General features: G+C 47.4%; 1 protein-coding gene across 3 annotated transcripts in view; it reads right to left on the reverse strand.

Moving 5' to 3' along the window:
• The window catches only part of MRAS (muscle RAS oncogene homolog), a 37,893-nt gene extending 20,447 nt beyond the window's left edge, over positions 1 to 17,446 (reverse strand). For 2 of the 3 annotated variants that reach the window (XM_040069485.2, XM_040069486.2), the window contains exon 1: positions 17,195 to 17,445. Coding sequence is in view for 1 of the 3 variants with exons in the window: in XM_040069484.2 (XP_039925418.1) it covers positions 16,091 to 16,126 (36 nt within the window). In the remaining 2 variants the exon portion in view is untranslated. Of the gene's footprint in view, positions 1 to 16,090; positions 16,462 to 17,194 lie in introns of all 3 variants that reach the window. The other variant, XM_040069484.2, reaches the window with a different exon arrangement.
• Between the last annotated feature and the right edge of the window lie 1,102 nt (positions 17,447 to 18,548).

Raw genomic sequence — 18,548 nt, forward strand, 5'->3', positions numbered from 1 at the left:
ACTTTTATCATTTCCTGGAAAAGACTAAACACTCCCAAAGGTGCGCAGAGCTACAGGCAAGTGCAAAAGACTTGGGCTGATTTTCATGTTTTTGGCAAGAGTACTGACACAGTCCTCCTCAGATGGGAGCAAGAATAAGCGTGTTTGCTGTAGATCTGACTGGGAAAAGTGAAGCACAAATGTTTTTTTCTATTGTCTGAATACAAAGCAGCGTGTGGTAATACACTAATAAGCTCTGATGATAATCATCTTACAATTTATATAGTTAGTTATTTCGAAGGAGCCAAGAGAAGGATCCATACCCTACACTGACAAATGCCGTCAGGGCTCTGGTTTAGTCACAGGAAGGAGGCTGATTTATACAAACATCTTCATACACACTGGCAAGACTGGTGGACTGACAGCACAAGCCAGTAATGCTGAGACAGTCAGAAGTGTGGCTACTTCTGGGGTAGGTAGAGGTGAAGAAAAGGAAGCATTGATCCAAGGGTGTCACTGAGGCTGAGCCTTCTCAGCAAAAAAATAATTTTTTTAGGAGGCAGAATAAACTGCATAAAACCCCACTTACCTGTCTGGACATGGAGAAGGAGTGGAAGGGCTGAGCTACCCCTTGGAGCAGCCAAGTAACAAAACCACCAAATTCAGCTTTGTATGACTGCCCCACAAAATGTAGGCAGTGTGTCTAATCCCCACCCTCATTACAAAACGTGCCCTGAATGCAAGTGGGTCTGAGCACAGCTTATGAGCTGTGGCCACGTAAGACAATAGTAAAAAATAAAATGGACCCCAGACAGCTGATAATTGATGTACTGGCACCCCTTTCCCTGGTTCCTGCTCTGCAGTCCTGGAGGCTGAGCTCCCAGGGCGAGGCCTTTACAGAAGGTCAGCAAGCCCAGAACCAAGCCCTGGATTTGCAGCAGAGGTTAGTGCAATTAAAGACACCGGCTCCCTGACTGAGAAGACCAGCATGACAGTGATTTACAGTCTCCATGGCAACATGCAACACAAATTGCTTAATTCTGTTATGAAACCTCCAGAAAAAGCTACAGCAGGGCCTGTGTAGGAGCTACCAAGCTCTCTCCTCCTCTGCTGCAGTTCTCCAAAGCAGACAACTTCAGGGAGCCTGTGTCCACTTCAGCTATAGGCTATGATTTAGCACGCACTAATGTATCAGCATTGATGCTGATGATTCCATCAACCCATGGCCAAGACAATTTTCCTATCATCTGCTTGTTTTGGTCCATGGCTCTTCAGCCATGGCCTGCCAGAGCTCTGCATAGCTGAGGACGCCAATCTCACCAGAGGAAGACTATCAGCCTCTGAGGCTGCCAACTACTCCCACGGCTGCAATTAAGAACTCTTCCTCTGCCCACAGCTCACTGGATTACACCCTTTTACCCGGCCACTTTGTAAGCATTAGCAGCTCCACGCAGTGCCTGCAGGGCTGAAACTCTGCAAAATCTGAACACTTCCCTCTCTGTTCCTCTTGCAGACTGCTGGCTGCAGCCACACAACCACCACGACACACCCAGAGATGCCAGCCAGGTACCAAAATAGTTCAGCCCGATGTGTTGTAGGCAATCCCTTGGGCTGGGAACTACTAAGAATCCTTGAAAGACGGGACATGCCCTTTTAGGAGGCTGCTGCTTCCCTTGAGTCATGCTGATCAGGACTGAATGAACTTCAGGAATTTCTCCCTCAAGTAGGCATGACCATGTCCCAAGCCTTCAAGTGCCAAAGGACTTGTTAGGTGTATGAAAAACCACTGCCAATTATTATTAAATAAAGATGATTAACTCTTAGCCAAGGTTTCTCCAGCCTGTCAGATTTCCTTCCCAGTCAATGCCTCCAAAAGGACACACTGAACAAAAGCTGGACCGAGTTCCAGTCTTCAGTGGGAAGTCAGCATGGAACACATCTGTCATGTGGGAAGCCAGAGTCTGATGCCCTTTCTAGTTCTGGCACTAAGTTTTTCAAAATACAACTGCAATTTCAAGTCTGAGGTTTTCTAAGAAGACAGATTCTAACAGGTGCTCCCAACTCCCATCAGCTTCCGGATCTGATGGAGCCCAGCACCTGGTAAGACCTGCACAGGAAATTAATTACAGGGATTTCCTTTTGGAGCAGTGATCAAAGCACTATCAGATTGCTATTAAAAGGGAGGGGAAAAAAAAGAAAGCCTTAAACCAACTGTCATTTAAAATAAAATCCTCTACCAAACAATAAAGAGCTGAATGTGGAGGGATGTGACTCTGGGTCCTGCAAGTGGCCTCTTCATTTCTCCTCCTGTGCAAAAAGATGCTGTACCCCGAGTGTTGTGTTCCCTGAACTGCTCACTGGCTTCCTGTGCCAGCCAGACCATTTCTCCCTTTCAACCTAAAATTGCATCACCTCCCCCACCACACAGATGCTGCTCAGATTTACTGTAAGAGAAAGCAAACGCACCGGGGGAGTAATGAAGCACTTAAGATTCACACAAAAGGCAGCTAAAGGCTGCCTGATGAATACTTGGTAGTTATTTCAGGAAACACAGAATTATAGCCTGGACAAATAATAATAATAAAAAGCCACGTCACTGGAAATGGCTTAGGTAGTAGGCGGCCCCACCACCTTCCCCCTCTGCGAATCCCTAAGCGATGTAAGGAGGAGCCCTTGCAGTAAGCTGAGCAGCAGCTTTCCCATGGCCAGGCTGGGTTCAGGGACTCACTTGTTTTTACTGGAAGCACGTGCACATTAGTGTCTCAGTCTGTATGTAAGCGCAGCACAGCATGAGTCAATCATACTGACAAATGTCATCCAAAACCAACTCTGCTCCCTCTCCCAACTCCTCCTCCACCTCCCACAACAACTCCATTAATCTTCAGCCTGTTTCCCTCAGTGACGTAGTGCCCTTTTCAAAATAAGAAGAGTTCTGTCACTCTTGACAAGCCAACAGTCAGGTGCAGAAGCCAGATTATTTTTTTTTCATTATAATTAAAAACAGCACTTCAGTCAGATTTGGGTCATTTGTAGTTAAAGCTGTGCCACTACCAGTACTGCAGAAGAATACAGTTATGTGACCAGAAAGCAGCTACACAAGATCCATTCCTGTTATCTCTAAGACCTCAAAAAAACACCTGTATGGTTGCCAGTTTAGGGGTGTCCACTGGAGGCTGATCCAAGCCTTTTGCCAAGGTACGAAATGAGAGCATCCTACTCAGTAACTGGGGCCTGGCTCAGCTATTCTTACTTCCATTACTTCTTGAGTGTTTAAATCCACCACCCCTTTCCTTACCCATTTATTTCCAAAGCTCTCAGGAGACATCATGGGATGACAGATTCCTGTATTACTCTTGCAAATTCTTTGCTAATGAGGCCAGGAAGGCCTCTCCTATGTTATCATGGAACCAGTGAAGCTGACCTAAACATACTGTAGCAAAAAAGCAGATAGCCAAGATGTTCCCCTGCCCTGCCCAGGCAGAGATAACACAGCAAGAACAAATTTAGTGGAGGAAGCAGCTTCGAATTCCAATAGCTGCCCTTCCTGCTTACACAATCCCTGGAAATGGGCAGCTTCCCTCCTACACATCCCAGCCTACTGACACACCAATAGAAAAGACCCCAAATTCACTGCCCTGGGTGCTTCTGCTGCTCTTAATACTGCTCAGTGAGGTTTCTGAAGCAATAGCTCAGTGCTTCAGCAACGCCCTGTTTGCAGCCCAGATGTTCTACCGCCTGCATGCAGCCCTGATGCTAGCAATGCATGGCACAGCCAGATGTGCATGGCACAGCCCTCCCAGCCTCAACCAGCATCACCTTGGGCAGGTGGAAGTGGTCCAGGCAGTGAATTCCCGTGCTGCAGCATAGATCTGTGAGGGGATCCTAAGCAGCACCAAGAACTGCTCAGCATGGACCTCCTCAGAGCTCCACCCTGCCTTCCCCACATCAGTCCCAAAGCCCCTGGCAAAGCAAGGGGTGCATGACCCCTCTGCCCAGCTCCTTGATGGGTCATTGCCCTGCAGCCTTATGGGCACCAGGCTGTCCACACATGGCTGGGCCAAGGCACAGACTTCATGGCACCTATGGATGCTTTGGAGATGATTAATGGATAGAAAGGGTACAGGGCCACCTCATTCCAGTCACCCTCCTGCAAATCAATCAATGCATTTGGCTCCAAGCTTGTCTTCCAGTCAGGCTCAATTCAGTATTTAATGCTTTTTACATCTCCAGTGTTGCTACCGGATGTCTTTCAGGATGTAAATGGCTTTTTAAAGACTCCCTTCCCTCCTGGCAAACACACTTTGCATCTCTTAGACAGCTGCAAAGAGCTGAAGGCTGTGAAGTTCCCTGGTAATAGCATTTCCACTAGGGGATGGGTGAATCCTATTGAGTCCAAGGGACAGATGAAGGAAGGTGAGGAGAGTGGAGATCTCCAGGCTATTTCCAAAATCTCTTCTCTACCTGCAACTTTCCAAAACTTGATTCAAGTCTGTGTCCTTCCTAGGCAAAAAGACTATTGTTGTACATATCCTATGGAAAAAAAAGACACATAGCTTGCTCACTTTGCATCACAATGTTCCCTGAAATGATCTGTGAGCTATGGGGCAGTACTAATGTTTCTGCAATAGCTCTACACCCCAAGGCACAGGGCAGGCTTACAGGGCTCTCTGTAAATTTTCCCAGGGTCTTGGACCAAGGACAGTCCTCCTGGTTCCCCACAACACATCTAATACTCACTCACAGGTACAGAAGAGCAGAGACTATGCTGGTCTGTAATGCTGGAGATTTAGTAGAGCTTCACCAGCATGGACTTCTGAAGATGAAGGAACAGCCATCTCCCAAATTTACCCAAACAGGCACATGGCCTGTTTTACTTAGAATTTAATGACGCTAAATCCCAGAACTGTGTGGAAGGCTATTCCAGGCATTTCCCAGGTCCGTGTCATCACTCTGTCACTTGGAAGACTCCAAGATCTCATCACTGGGCCAGGACCCGTAACAGTAATTTTTTCCAGGCTCGTTACAATGTCTGCCAAGAGCATAAGCCTCTTATTTACGTACAGCATGCTGGGGAGGTGACTCCATACTTGGCAAATCCAACTGCTTGTCTCAAAGAGGAGGGTGGGCAGAACTTGGGGCTGGGTACAGGGGTGAGGAGAGGGATGAGGGGGATGTACAGGCCCCTCTTCTGCCTCACACAGGATGATGCAGGGTTTTGCAAAGCCACAGCATTCCACTGAACCTGCCTGAGGACAGGGTGCATGTACACTGCCAGCATCCCAGCCATGTGCCAGGCCAGTCCTGCTGTCCCTTCCTAGCCCCTTCTCTTTGGCAAACTCCTTGGCTATCAGCTCCTTCCCTGCTCCTTCTGCTCTGTGCCAGCCTGGTGGCAAACACACACCTTGACACTCAAACCAGTTGGCAAGTGGCCAAAATACCCTGAGGAACAGAGCTTACCCATGCATGAACTCAAGTCCACTCTCCTATCAAGTGCCTGCACCCTGGCAACACTGGAGAGAAGCATCCCCTGAGAATGTCCCCTCAGAAGAGAGGTGCCATGGCCCCAGCTGGTGCTGCTCAGTACCTGCACTTTGTTCTTGAATGCCCAACTTACATCTCAGGTGTCATGAGTGGATGAATCCATAGAGTAGCAGCTGAAAATCGACACATCTTTGAAAGCATGCTGTAAAGTCAGCTGACCCAACTTTAGACCCCTGTGGCCACCCCTCAACCCCAGTTTCAGCAGAGATCTGCATCAGGATACCCTAATTCTGGTTCCTTCTACACTCAGCCTAAATTCTCTGCCTTGACTCTTAAGTCATTCAACTTGCAGCTGTGTGGGAGGGTATATATGTACATTCATTAACACTTCCATTATGCCCTGTGGTTTGGCAGGTGGTGCTGCATTATGGATTTAAACAGTGCCAGCAAACGAATCTACAGCACTTCGCTGGATTAGCATGCTATGGGAAATCATACCTCAAAAATGTTCTGCTCTCTCATGAAGCAGCTCCAATGAACGAGGCAACAGCAGGTCTCCAACCACCACTACACTGTGCAATCCCATCAGAAATTCACCCACAACTTCAGGGGAAGATTAATCCCCCTACATTGAGTAAAACTCAATTACTATTTAGTGGGGGAAAAAAAAAAAAAAAAAAGGAAAGAAGAAAGCAACAGCAGATTCTCTTGCCAGTTAAAGGAAAAGAGAGGCACACCCGCTTCTGCCACAAAGCATCTTTCACACACACCAAACAGTAACATCTGCTTTTCCCCTATAAACAGTTTTCATATGGGAGAAACACACCAATGAGTATTGGTTATACTCATTTCAGAAGTCAGGTTTCGAGGTACTCAGTACCCCACACCCAGCGTGATTCCTCCTTCTGTCTTTTCATCAGACTGACACAGACCAATTTGCAGAAGTTGCACAGTCAGATTCCCTGAGAGGCTGCTGTCCCAGAGGGCATGAGGAGATGTGCTGGGCTACAGAGCAATACAGGTAGTGAGCACGACACTGAGTCTTGGCAAAGGGGCAGGTGAGGACTTTTGATGGGACAAGAGGATAAAGCATCAGTTAAACACTGGTATCGCCACACTGCCTGTCATTTTCTGGGGCTGGACCACACCCACCTTTCCTTAACTGTGGGTGGTACTGACAGTGCCACTGTACACTGCAGCTGTACCTGAGCGGTACAGAGCTCCTGCAAGCGTACAGCACTTGTGCTTTACCTGAGCAGTGGGAAGGGTCACTTCACAGGTAAGACCATGCAAGAACCAAATGAAGCAAAGTAACTGGACAAATTTTCTGAGTCTAGACTACTGAGGTAAATCAAAAGCTACCTTCAAAGAAGAATCCCTGGTCCTTGATTAGCTCTTCCAGATCATTGCTTTGGTTCAATTACTCTGCTCTCCTTCTCCTGTTTGAAACTCAGAAGAATATGAGCAAGGAAAGATGTTCAATCTCCTACAGGTCTTGGTTGAGAAATTCCAAAGAAATGTTTAGGTTCTGCCATAAGACCCATTTTTAACTTCCAGAGCTGTTTGGTGTATGAAGTACAGCTAACTGCTGCAAAGTTGTAGCCAAGTCAATACACCAAAGCCCCTTTTCAAAACCAGTGGGATGCAGCATTATGTTGCTCTAGCCTTAGGGCAGATCTCATATGCCATTCCTATGCATGTACAATGCCATTGTTTTTAAACATCAAGCAAAGAGATTATCGATTAGCCTTAGTATTGGCAATCCAGGTAAATCTCCATTTTACATACCAGACTCACAGGAACAGCAAAAAAAATTGGATTTGACCCTTCTTTGTACTGCAGAGTTCTCTGCAAGGGATATAGACCCTTACATGGAGTTATCCTCTTATAGTCAGCATCTTCAATGGCACTTCAGACTCAAAATTTTAAATAAAACACAACTATAGATATTGCTTTTTATATCGGCCTAGTGAGTGATAATACAACATGGTGTGATTTAACCTGATGGCATCTTGACACATCTCTGCCACATCTCTATTAAAAGCACAGATAGAGACAGCATGGATGGCAGCCACTTGAAAAAAAAAATTAAATAAATAAAGCCCCAAAGCATTAAGGCCTTGTAAGGGACAAGATTACTTTCATCCTGCCACAGCATGTTTCAATTTAACCACTGCATCTCTCAGCACTTTTGGTTCATATTCTTTTACCACACAGAGACACAAGTTTGGTATACGCCCAGCCTTAGGAAGGGGAAATGGTATTTTGGGTCACCAGTTCCACCCACGGTGTCCACCCACCCCTCCACTCAACAGGCTTTTGAAGTGCACCAGTCCCAAACAGGAACCAGAATACATTAGCCTGGGGTCAGGAGGGCTTGAGGAGCCTGAGGTTGGGAGATACTTAAGGAGTTTTTTGGGGCCAAGTGGCTTTGATTGCAAGTCCCTCGCCTCCTGCTGCCCATGACGACACCCTGCCCAGGGCTGCTGGCGCGTCTGCCCAAACCATGGACACTAGCAGGCATTTCTTCAGCCCTTCTGTCGTTGTCTTGAAGGTGGCAGACCTTCAATCACTGCCCAAGTTTAGCAGTTCTTCACTGCTCTGGCTGAGACAGCTCCTCTTTGTCCCTTCCCACCTCTCAGCTATGCCAGTCCACCTTCACAAGTCTTCCCAAGCCCACATGAACTGCAGCTCCTGTAACTTTGCTCTATTCTCTTTTCCCCCAAACTCGAGAACTGCTCCCAGTGTTTTGTGCAGTAGGATTTATTCTTATGCTGCACAAAACCAAACAGATGCTTTGACCCAGGATATGCCTGAAAACACAATTTTTCTGCTTTGCTCTGACAGCCTAGCATTTATTTCCATATTCTTGGGAGATTGGTATGCAAACAACAGAGAGTAACTTGCTGCGCTCAGGAGACCTTAAAATAAGGTCCTATTTCTCTGTCCTCCTGGACTGAGTAAGTCATCCTCCTGAGGTTCAAAGAGTTTCTGAAACTCATAATTTAAAAATCCACGGAATAAAAACAGGGTTGCTGGAGATCTTTACCAACAGAAAAGTAGATTGAAACTGTTCTGTTATTTAATAATTCAAATCCCAGTTGCCTAATTAAACAGGCTCGCTACATTGCAAAAAGAATAAGGAATTATATATACTCTTAGCTAACTTCGAGTGTCAACATGAAAGCCTTTTCATGCTCCACATGCATTTGGTCCAAGTCAAACTTTTGAAGACACAATTAATACCCCACAAGTAAATCTCAACTAATGAACCCCTTGCTGCTCTCAGGACTCAGGTGATGCAGCAGCTTGTTGGTATCTTTGTGCTTCGTGGAGCTATTTTGCAGGATGCACAGAGGAAGCGATGCCCAGCCAAGCATCTTAACAGAGCATTCAGTATCTCTTTGGACCTGCCCAAATCTCAAGAAAAGCAAATGGTCTGCACAGTTCCTCGTGCTTGACATATTCCCTGCAGATTAGATCTGAAACCATCCACAGCATGTGGAGGAAACAGAAGTCTCTCTCAGAGCACTCTGCCCTTGAGCTAGAGAATATTTCCTTAGGGAAGTGCTGAAAATACTCATTCAAGTCCACTTCATTGCTACAGCAGATCACAACCTCTGGACTTGCTAATTCCATCCTTCCCCTCCCACCAAGGTCTCTTCAGGCAGTGAAGTGCAGGGAGTGGGCTCAGGCAATACCTGCCTTGTTCTCCAAGGGCAGCTGTGTCAGATGCAGGCAGGGACCTTAACAGCGAGATCATGCACTATTCTGAGAGCTACAACAGCAGTGTTTGACCTTGCACAGTTGCACAAAAACAATTCACACAGATGAGGGTTTTTCCAGAGCACTGGGGCATGTCTCCTCCTGTTCCAAGGTTAGTTAGGGATTCTTGTCCCCACAACACATCAGCAGCCACCAAACCAGCCTCAGTCTGCAACTGCAGCTCAGCAGCAAGCACTGCTGAGCGAAAGGGATTCCTACAGGGATCTCCCCACTCCCAGTTCATCACCCTGCAGCACAAGCTCTGTGGATGCCCTTCATGACTCTTTCTGGGATTGAGTACTTGGTACTGAATAGCTTCTTCCAAAGAGTCCTGCTTTATAAATACATGTCCCCCACCCAGCAAGTGTTGCACTTAGGCTGGTGGCACCAATACTTCCATAGCAAGTATTACACAAGACATCAGCTACATGTTTTCTGGAGATCACAATCTCTACTAAACTGCCAGCTGTCTATGCAGACCACTCAAGAGCTATCTGGGTATGCTAAGTACAGATGACAGACCCGATAAAGTGTCTGGATGTGTCCAAGAGATTAAATTCCATCTGCATCCTGCTACTTTTGTCATTTAGTACCCCTTCAGAGTCTGTGTTTCAACAACCCACTGGTAAAGAGATTGTATCACATGATCACAAATTTACAGAAAAAAAGCCTTTAAATGCTTTTTTGGAGTCACCAAGTACCTGAAGACATGCTACAGTGGGTGTTTTAGTAGTTCTTTAAGTAGGAAGGCCATTTCAAGAAAAATTTGGATGTGATTCCCACTACACTGATGTCCATTAACATCTTTTAATCTGGGTTGGGTGGGTCCTTGTTCCAGCTTTTGCCTATCAGACTCACCATGAGGCTTAGTGCTTCCAGCAATGCAAAGAGCAGATCCTTATAAAAAAGCTTTTCAACCCCTCTTATATTTGCAAAATGAACAAGTATTTGTTTCCATAAACTAGCGTATGCCTTGCACTGGAAAACAGAACAGGCTGCAATAGTGTACCACACAGAACTGTATTGAAGGAAGTTCAAACACATTCATTTTCATTCTGATATGACTAATTCTCAAAAAAGAAACCAAAACCAAAAACCAAAACAAATCACAAGAAAACAAATGAATAAAATATGATTTCACTTTAATAATTATTTTTTGCTCATTTTAAAACCGCCTCCTTCCAGTAAGTGGATAAAACAGAGGAACTGTGGAGCCTCTTACTGCCAAATCTGCATTTTTTAGACACATGGCGCTGTCAGGGTTTGTTCACAGAGTCCCTCTCTATACTCCATTGTTGGCTCACCCAGCAGTGAAATCCTGATCCCAGTCCTTCCTATAGCTGTGACAGGAGCTGAGGCATGCTGGCAAGCAGACGTTTGGAAAGCTAAATTCACTGGCGCTCTCAATCAGAACGCAATTTCAATAAAGAACTTTTAAATAAAACAAAGTCCAACGTTTGCACTTCATAATTAAGTGGAAGCCAACCGAATTAGCGTCAAGACATGCCATAAGTGAAAGTGTCCAAGCCCTGGCATCCCTGTGTCCCTAGGCAGCTCTGAAAGGAAAGCTCCAGCAGCTTGTACCACAGCAGACCCCGACATCACCTCTCCTTGGGACTGCAGCTCCGGCGGAGGAGCAGAAGCCAAGACATGCCAGGCTCTGCCTGCTCCCACTCAGGGGGCAGGTACCCATTCCTGTGGTGCTGCAGGCACAGCAACATCCCTGCCCTGGCAGTGACCCAGGAGTGACTTTCCAGAGGCAGAGCAATAACTGCTGGGAGCAAGTCAAGCTCCTGCCCGCGCCCAGGGAAGCCAGCAGCACTGAGCACTGCCGGGTTTCCCCAGAGGAGTATTTCACTGTAACCCACACACAGTACATGACATGGGCCCCGAGCGAGGCACAGCATGACTTACAGCTGACTTCAGCAGGCTTTAGCTTGATCTGTAAATCCTCTAGACACTTCACAAGAATGTTGCTCAACTCCCACTGCCTTCAGCCTCACAAGAGGTAGACATAAATACTTAGCATTAGCATAGCTCCCCATGACTCATTTTTTCTCCTTTTTAAATATAGCATCCTATAAACGTGGACACACTCTGAGCAATAAAACTCACATTGTTACTGTTCATCATGCAACCATAACAAAAAATTCCTCTTACCAGCTTTGGACAGCTTCCTCCACCAAACCCCAAACACTGGTCACCCTCACACAGCTGAGATGGAGCAGTGGAGGCTCTGCTCCATCAGGGAATGCAGGCAGCACAGGGACCCAGCACCATGGCAGCAGACATGGAGCTGGGCGGAAAGCTCCATCATCAACACAGCCACTCATATCAACTTTATTAAGAAGAGCAGAACTGGCTCTGGGTACAGGAAGAGCAGGGATTTTCCAGAGAAGAACATGCTGCCTGAAAAGCAGCCTGTGCCAGCCTTGGGCAAGCCACTCACTGAAGAAGTGGTGGTGGAGGCATCTCTAGCTGGGGGATGCTCCCCACTCTTCATCTTCCCCCAGACATACATTAGCTCCCTCCCTCCATCATGAGGCTTGAGCTTTCTTCCTTAGAAAAGCCAAACCCACATTGTCTAGCCAAGCAAATGCCACAAGCTTCTTCAGAAGCACTGAGAAAGAGCCAGATGGGAAAAACATGGACCAGAGCTTGTTGATTTTCATGGGAATTGAGACCCAGTTTCAGCACCCTCCTGTCTGTCCTGCTGCAGGTTTTCTTGTGTGATCAATCCTTCATGCTGTGGTTAGCTTTACTGAATACTTAGTTTCGTAGCTGTACAAATGAGATAAAGAGCAGGTCCCTATCTCACAGGTATGTTGCAAAATAAATAGATTTTGCATTACAAGTGTTACAGGAATGCTTTAAAACTTGCACAAGTATCAAGCCTAATCCATCACTGCTCAAAAAGAACCCTAGGACTGATAGCAAATTAAAATCTTACCTACACAAACATTAGAGTATGCAAGACTGTTTTCCTAGTTTATCTGTTTCTTCTGATAACCATGTTTGCCCTAGTGACTTGAACTGTTCTAGTCACGAGCTGTTTGAGTTAAGTGCACCAAATCCTGTCTAGAGAAATAGATGCTTTGCTCTGTCTACAGCAACAGCTGAAACATCAGTCATCCTCTCAGCTGTTCTAAAGACATAGCTGAAAACACATGCCCATATCCATCCTGCTGTCAGGTGACTGAAAACTACATTTTTACCTCTTGGACCTCTCTAGTAAGACTACCCATGAGAATTTATTTACAACAGTACTTATCTAATTGTTTCTCTAACATTCTTATTTCATATCTGAAATGAGTGGAGTGGCAGAGCTGTCACTCTCGTCCTAGAAACTGGCATTTTAAAGACAAGCTAAACAGAATCCTTTGCTTAAAACTTCCAGGAGTGTGTGTAGCTTAAAAAGCTAATTCCTGTTTAAAATAATGACTAAGACTCTGAGGAATCTAACTCCCAAAGTCACACAGGTAGTTTTGAATATGTTACCCTTTCAGAGTAATTATGCCATCAAAGTTCCACTCAAAAGCTGATGAGCGTTACTAATATATGCTGATGAGAGAGCCTGAACGTGAAAGACCTTCTTGGTTTATTTACACTCCAGTAAATCAGAAAACACACCAAGACTTATTTTCACATACAAGAGTAACAGATCTGACCACAAGGGACATTTAAGGAGGTTAACCCACAGCCCAGGGAGCAGGTTTACTGTAAACTGGCTGCAAGCTGATGCTGTTGTACTTGTTTTCACTGGAGATGATGGAAACTTGGAGCAGCTCTTTGGACTTCAGTGGACTAGCACCAGTCACTACATAAAGCAGTGGTTTGGCCTATTACCTGAATCACTACAAGTCACCATTCATGAAGTCCTCAGTGACATTCATCTCTAGACCAAGAACTAGGCAGATGCAGTCAAGAGCTGGGATGAAGAAAGAATAAACCATCCCACAAAAAAATAAATTCTACCACCCCATTTTAGAAAGAAGAAAAGTAGACTCAGTGAGAAGCAGGTTCATTGGTACCTGTAAGAGTTGCTAACTTTAGCCTACCCACCTTTGGCCAGTTTCCCATCCCTTCACCTAGCTCTAGCAATTGGGCTGGTCTCCCAGATGAAACCTATCTGCCTGTGCAACACTAAGCACCACTTGCTGGAAAAGCAGTATCTGAAGCAGTAAAATTGCAGGAGAGTCAGTAATGAGTACTATAAGTAGAGCAAACTACTTAAAAATATTGTCAACCTCCCCGAACCCTGTCCCTTACCCCTTCCCTCAATCAGGAGACATTTTTGTACAATTATTTCATTATTTAATGGCAAACTGTCTGACTGTTCTATCTCCAAGCAAGATTTCCACAATATTACTCTTCTGCTGACATTTTCTCACACATACACATGCATGGATCAGCAATTGCTTCACTACATTCTCAAACAGAGAATAAAAGAGCCATAAATCTCAAAAACTGAGTATGCCAAAAACTTCAGCATCTGAAGTTACAGCTGTTCATTTCTCCTCTCTGCTCAGAAAGAGCCAGTCGTGACTTATTGCAGATGTTATTGAAGTAGATGGTGTTGCTCTAGATTTACTTTGGATACAAACACTCAGGATGTGACCCACTGGGGCGCTGGAACTTTGTTTGCCCACGGAGAAAAATACAGCCAGTGACATTCAAGTAGAACAGGAAGGCTCATCTCCCCTCCCCAGTATCTTCTCTCGAGCACCCCTGTAAGCAACAACAGGAGAAAGAAGCAACAATTCCACAAAGGAGTGGGCTAATGTTCCTCCCATCTGTCGGTCCCACGCTCAGTCTGTCTTCACTTGGACCAAATTTTCCCAGCCCTTCTGCTTTGTACTTCATTAAACTTGGGTGCTTTACACAACAAAAATAATGTCATCCATCTTTGAAAGGTCACTTTCAAGGCACATTTGCGTATCTTCAACACCACTTCTCTTCCTCAGCCCTGCCTTGGAAGCCTGAAAATTAATTCCCTATTTTTCACATTGAATCTGTTCTCTGAATCCTGATCTACTTACTTGTGACACTAAAATCTTATGCAAACACAACCACCATGCCAAAACACTCCCCTCTTAATTTCTGTGGATTCATGTTAATATTCTCCACCTCCAGAGTCTGAAGTACTCCCTGCATTGAGAGCTGCACATTCCTGTGCTGAGATCAATCCTTCCTAACTCCACCTGTGTAGGTAAGGGAGGTAAAGGGATGAGCAGTCATGGAGAAGTTACAATGCTGAGGCAAAAGCAGCTCCACAAAGTATTGGGGCACTGCACTGAAGGCCCTGCATGGCTCCAAAAGCTGAGCAAGTCTGAAACAAGGAGCCACCAGAAGTGACAGCTTAGCTGAAGGAGTGACAAACAAATAACCCAGGCAAAACCGAATTATTAAGAGTAGTCAACCTGAAGTCTGGAGCCCAAAACCTTTACAGGGCATACTGATTCATCCTAATGAACTGACTCACCTGGAGCCAGCAGGTCAGTAAGGATGCCAGGCTTGGCAGCTGTGGGTAGAGGTTCTTGGCTTGAATCCAGCTATAAAAAGGACTTCACACCCAAGAAAAGAAGATAAAGATGAAAGGGCAGAAATGAATGAAGCTGAACAGTTTTGCTCAGGGAGCCTTCCAGAATTAAGAGAAGGGAGTAGAGTTTCTACTTGAATGTTGTCAGCCCTGAAACACCATTAGGAGCATGTGGTGCAGCTCATGGGCCAGGGAAGACTCGGGACACTTAAAGTGTTAAAGAAGAGCCTGAGAAACCACAGCACAACGTCAACAGTAATGAATCACCACAACCATTTTTCTTATATCCACCTGCCTTACATTGCTTTTGACAATGACAACACCAGCTCATGTGCAGGACTCATCCTCCTCCTTCCAGCCCCCAAATGTCTCCACCGGCACCAAAAAAAAAAATGTGTGGGGAGAATGAAGAAAGTCCTCTCTAACCACCTTCTGATACAATGTTATTCAGTCCCAGGCTAAAGAAAAAAAGAAATCCAATGCCACACATACCAAAAGCTCCTCCCATGAAGAAGGCAAGGTAAGTTCCTGCAGTTCTTAGCACCTCCAAAAATTTTTGAGCTTGAGAAAATACCCACCAAAAACTTCAATAAATAGAACTGTCTCTCACATCATTTCTGAAAAGAGGTGCTGGGCCAGCTCTGACCCGAGTGCATTTGCTCTGGTTCAGGAGTGATGCTTAGTGAGGTGTTTGGCCCTCTGCAATCTGGGTATACACTCCATCATATTGGCTATCTCCTGGAATGGAGGAGCAAAATCAAAGAAAGGCAAACAAATTGATGTAGAACTATAATATGAAGCTAGTCATACCAATTTTCTACATACACTATTATTTTTAAGGAGATGCTGTCAGCTTGGTATTTTCAGACTCAAATATCTAGAAAGAAATCTTACCTCCCTTATGCAGTCCAAAGCCCTAGTAGAGAAGTGTTTTTCTTTAAAGCTGTTACTTCATAATTTCCTTGCCACACCCCTTGTTCTTATCTTTCTCACAGCCTTTCTTAAATTAAGAGACCCTGTTTTTGCAAATCTGTTTTAACAGATTCAGAGCAAGAGACAAGTACCTTTCAGAGAGAAAAATGACAGTTTCAGGCCTTTGAAATGTATCTCTCTTGTGTGTAAAGAGTCTGAGCTATCCAGATAATTTCAGAGTGAAAATTCAGAAAGCAAATCTATAGCTGATACCACTATACAGTTGATTCACTTTTCTTAATATCAACTCCTGTATGAACAATAGTTTCCAGGTAAGACGTACATAAACATTTCCAGTCAATATCACCCCTTTAAGCCTGCCAACAAAATCCTAACTTAGAGGATTTAAGCTACCTGGGGAGTTGGTGGCTTAGAATTTTGTATTTCCATGGCGTTACTGGAAAGCAGTGCCAGCTGACTGTGCTGAAGGGCTGCAGTTCCCTGTGCTAGAAAAGAGCCTCACGCCCGGGTCAGGGCTCCCCTGTGCGCTTTGCTCTTCCGAGAAAAGCCCTGTCTCCACTCCGACCTGCTGGGGTGAAGTCCCAAGTTGTTGCACGACGTGATCAGTTCGACAGGGAGGGTCACTGGAGCAGAGGAGCGCAGGATGCTTGAGACTGATCCACCCGAAGTCTAATACTTAGCTTGCTCCTCAGCTTGCAGCCAGCGTGGCTTTATCTTAGTTTCTCTGTCTAGGAAGCAGGGCTTTACACGTTGTTTCTAGGGCTCTTGAGCCATTGATTAAAATAAACAAACAAACAAAAAGCCTGTAAGTTTTCTATCTAATCCCCAGCAATCCCAGTCACAAGGTCTGAAAAATCTTTGTCCTATCTGTGGTTCAGTTCGCTTTCTTAAAGCAGAGAGTAAAAGGACAAAAGTAAAAGTAAAGTAAAACCAGGGAAAAAACCCCCCAACATAAACAAACAAAAAACCAACCAAACAAAAAAACCCACAGAAAACAAACAAAAACCCCCAACAAACAAACAAAACAACAACAACAAAAAACAAACAAACAAACAAAAAAACCAACCACCAACTGAAACCCGTACCTCCTCCTCTCTTTGTAACAGAAGATAGCATCTCTACCCTTCTAAAAGTTATGGAAGCTTATACAAAGTACTCAGTGATCCAAGAGCAATTTTAATGTAAGATAAGAAACCTCGGCATACCCAGATTATATCCAAACACACCCAGGGTAGGAAACTAAAATATTACAGTGACTCTGAATCTGTGGCGGGGGGAGTGGTGGGGGGGGGGGTGTAATCCCTGACACAAGCAAAATCCAACAGACCCTCAACTTAAAAGACCCTCCATTACACCGCGTAACTCCGAGCGACCCCTCTGCCCGGCGCACACCCCGGAGACGACACGGACCGCACGGCGCTGCGACCATCGCGCCGTCCATTCCCTCCTCCCGGCGCTCGGCGGGGCAGGGACCCGCGCCCCCCGCAGCCCCCGTACCGTCCGTCCCGCGCCCGGCGCTGCTGCGAGCGGCGGCTCCGCGGCGACAGCGCTCTCTTGCCGACACCGAGCTGCGGCCAGGGAAAGCGGCGGTGCCCGGGGCGCGCTGCTCCCGACGGGGGGGGCTCATGCCAGCGTGGGGCGCCGCATTTCAGCAGGAATCGCTGTGGAGAGAGGAAAGAAGCAGAGGGGGAAGCCCCGCCGCCGTTACCGCCGGGTGTCACGGCGGTCCCGCCCCTCCCGCGGGCTTGTCACGCGTGGAGCGCCGAAAGCGCGCGGCGCTGTCCCGCGCCCCGCGGGGGACGGGCGGAACGCGCCCGGATTCTCGCTCGTTTGGCCGCGTCCCCCCCGCCCCGCTCGCGGAACGGAGCGGCACCGCTCCGAGCCCGCTCACCCGGGCTGCGGGGCCGCGCCCTCAGCCGGGCAGCGCCGGCGGCCCCCGCGCGCTCCGCCTCCGGCCCCGGCGGCCGCGGCAGCGCAGCCCGCGCCCGGCCATCCCTTATATCGCCGCCGCGGCTGCTATAAATAGCCCGGCCCCGCCGCCGCCGGGGGCCGGGCCGGGCGCGGCCGGAGGGGGATTCGCGGCCGTGCGGGGACCCGCCGTCACCTGCGGCTCGGCCGCGTTCGCCCCTTCGGACGCGCGTGGGTGCCGCTGAGCGGCGGGCGCGGCGCGGCTCCCGGGGGCCCGGGCCCGCCGACCCCCGGCGCGGCAATGGGCCCGTCCGCCGCCGCCGCGCGTTAAGGTGGAGCGGGGCGGCAGCGGCGGCACCTTAAACCGCTCGGGCCGGCTCTCCCCGCCCGCACCCCGGGCCCCACGGCCCAAGGGGAGCGGGCCGACCCTCCGGCCCCCGGCTTTGTGCGGCCGTCAGCAAACGAGAAGGAGGAGGAGGAGAGTAAACAGCCGGTTCTGTCTGATGGACGGGGCAGCAGCCGGAGGGCACGGACTGGTACAGGCGCCGTTCACGCCACGTGAACTCGGCACACACCGAGCCTTTGAGAAGCAGCCACTGTGCGCACACAACCCCCCTCCTCCCCCTCCTTGCATCGATACTTAATGCGAGGAAGCCTCATCAACTTTACTTCCAATAAAAGTATTCATGTTTAATACGCGAATTATACCAGAGCCCATCCTATATAGCACTCGGGGAACACATGGGCAGTGGTTACTTTTCTTACCTCTCATTTGTGCCCTTGCCCTCTGCACTGGGAGGCAAAACCAAAGCAGTGCTTCCCTTGCCACCTGTGGGCTCCTTTGCCACCTCACACCTTGTAACTGACACCAGCAAAAGCTCTGCTCCCGCACCTAGACACGCACTGACACGTGCTGCCCTCACAGAGGGTGCTGGCAATGGCT

Source organism: Hirundo rustica, chromosome 7 (genome assembly GCF_015227805.2).
Source record: "Hirundo rustica isolate bHirRus1 chromosome 7, bHirRus1.pri.v3, whole genome shotgun sequence".
NCBI classification, from domain to species: domain Eukaryota; kingdom Metazoa; phylum Chordata; class Aves; order Passeriformes; family Hirundinidae; genus Hirundo; species Hirundo rustica.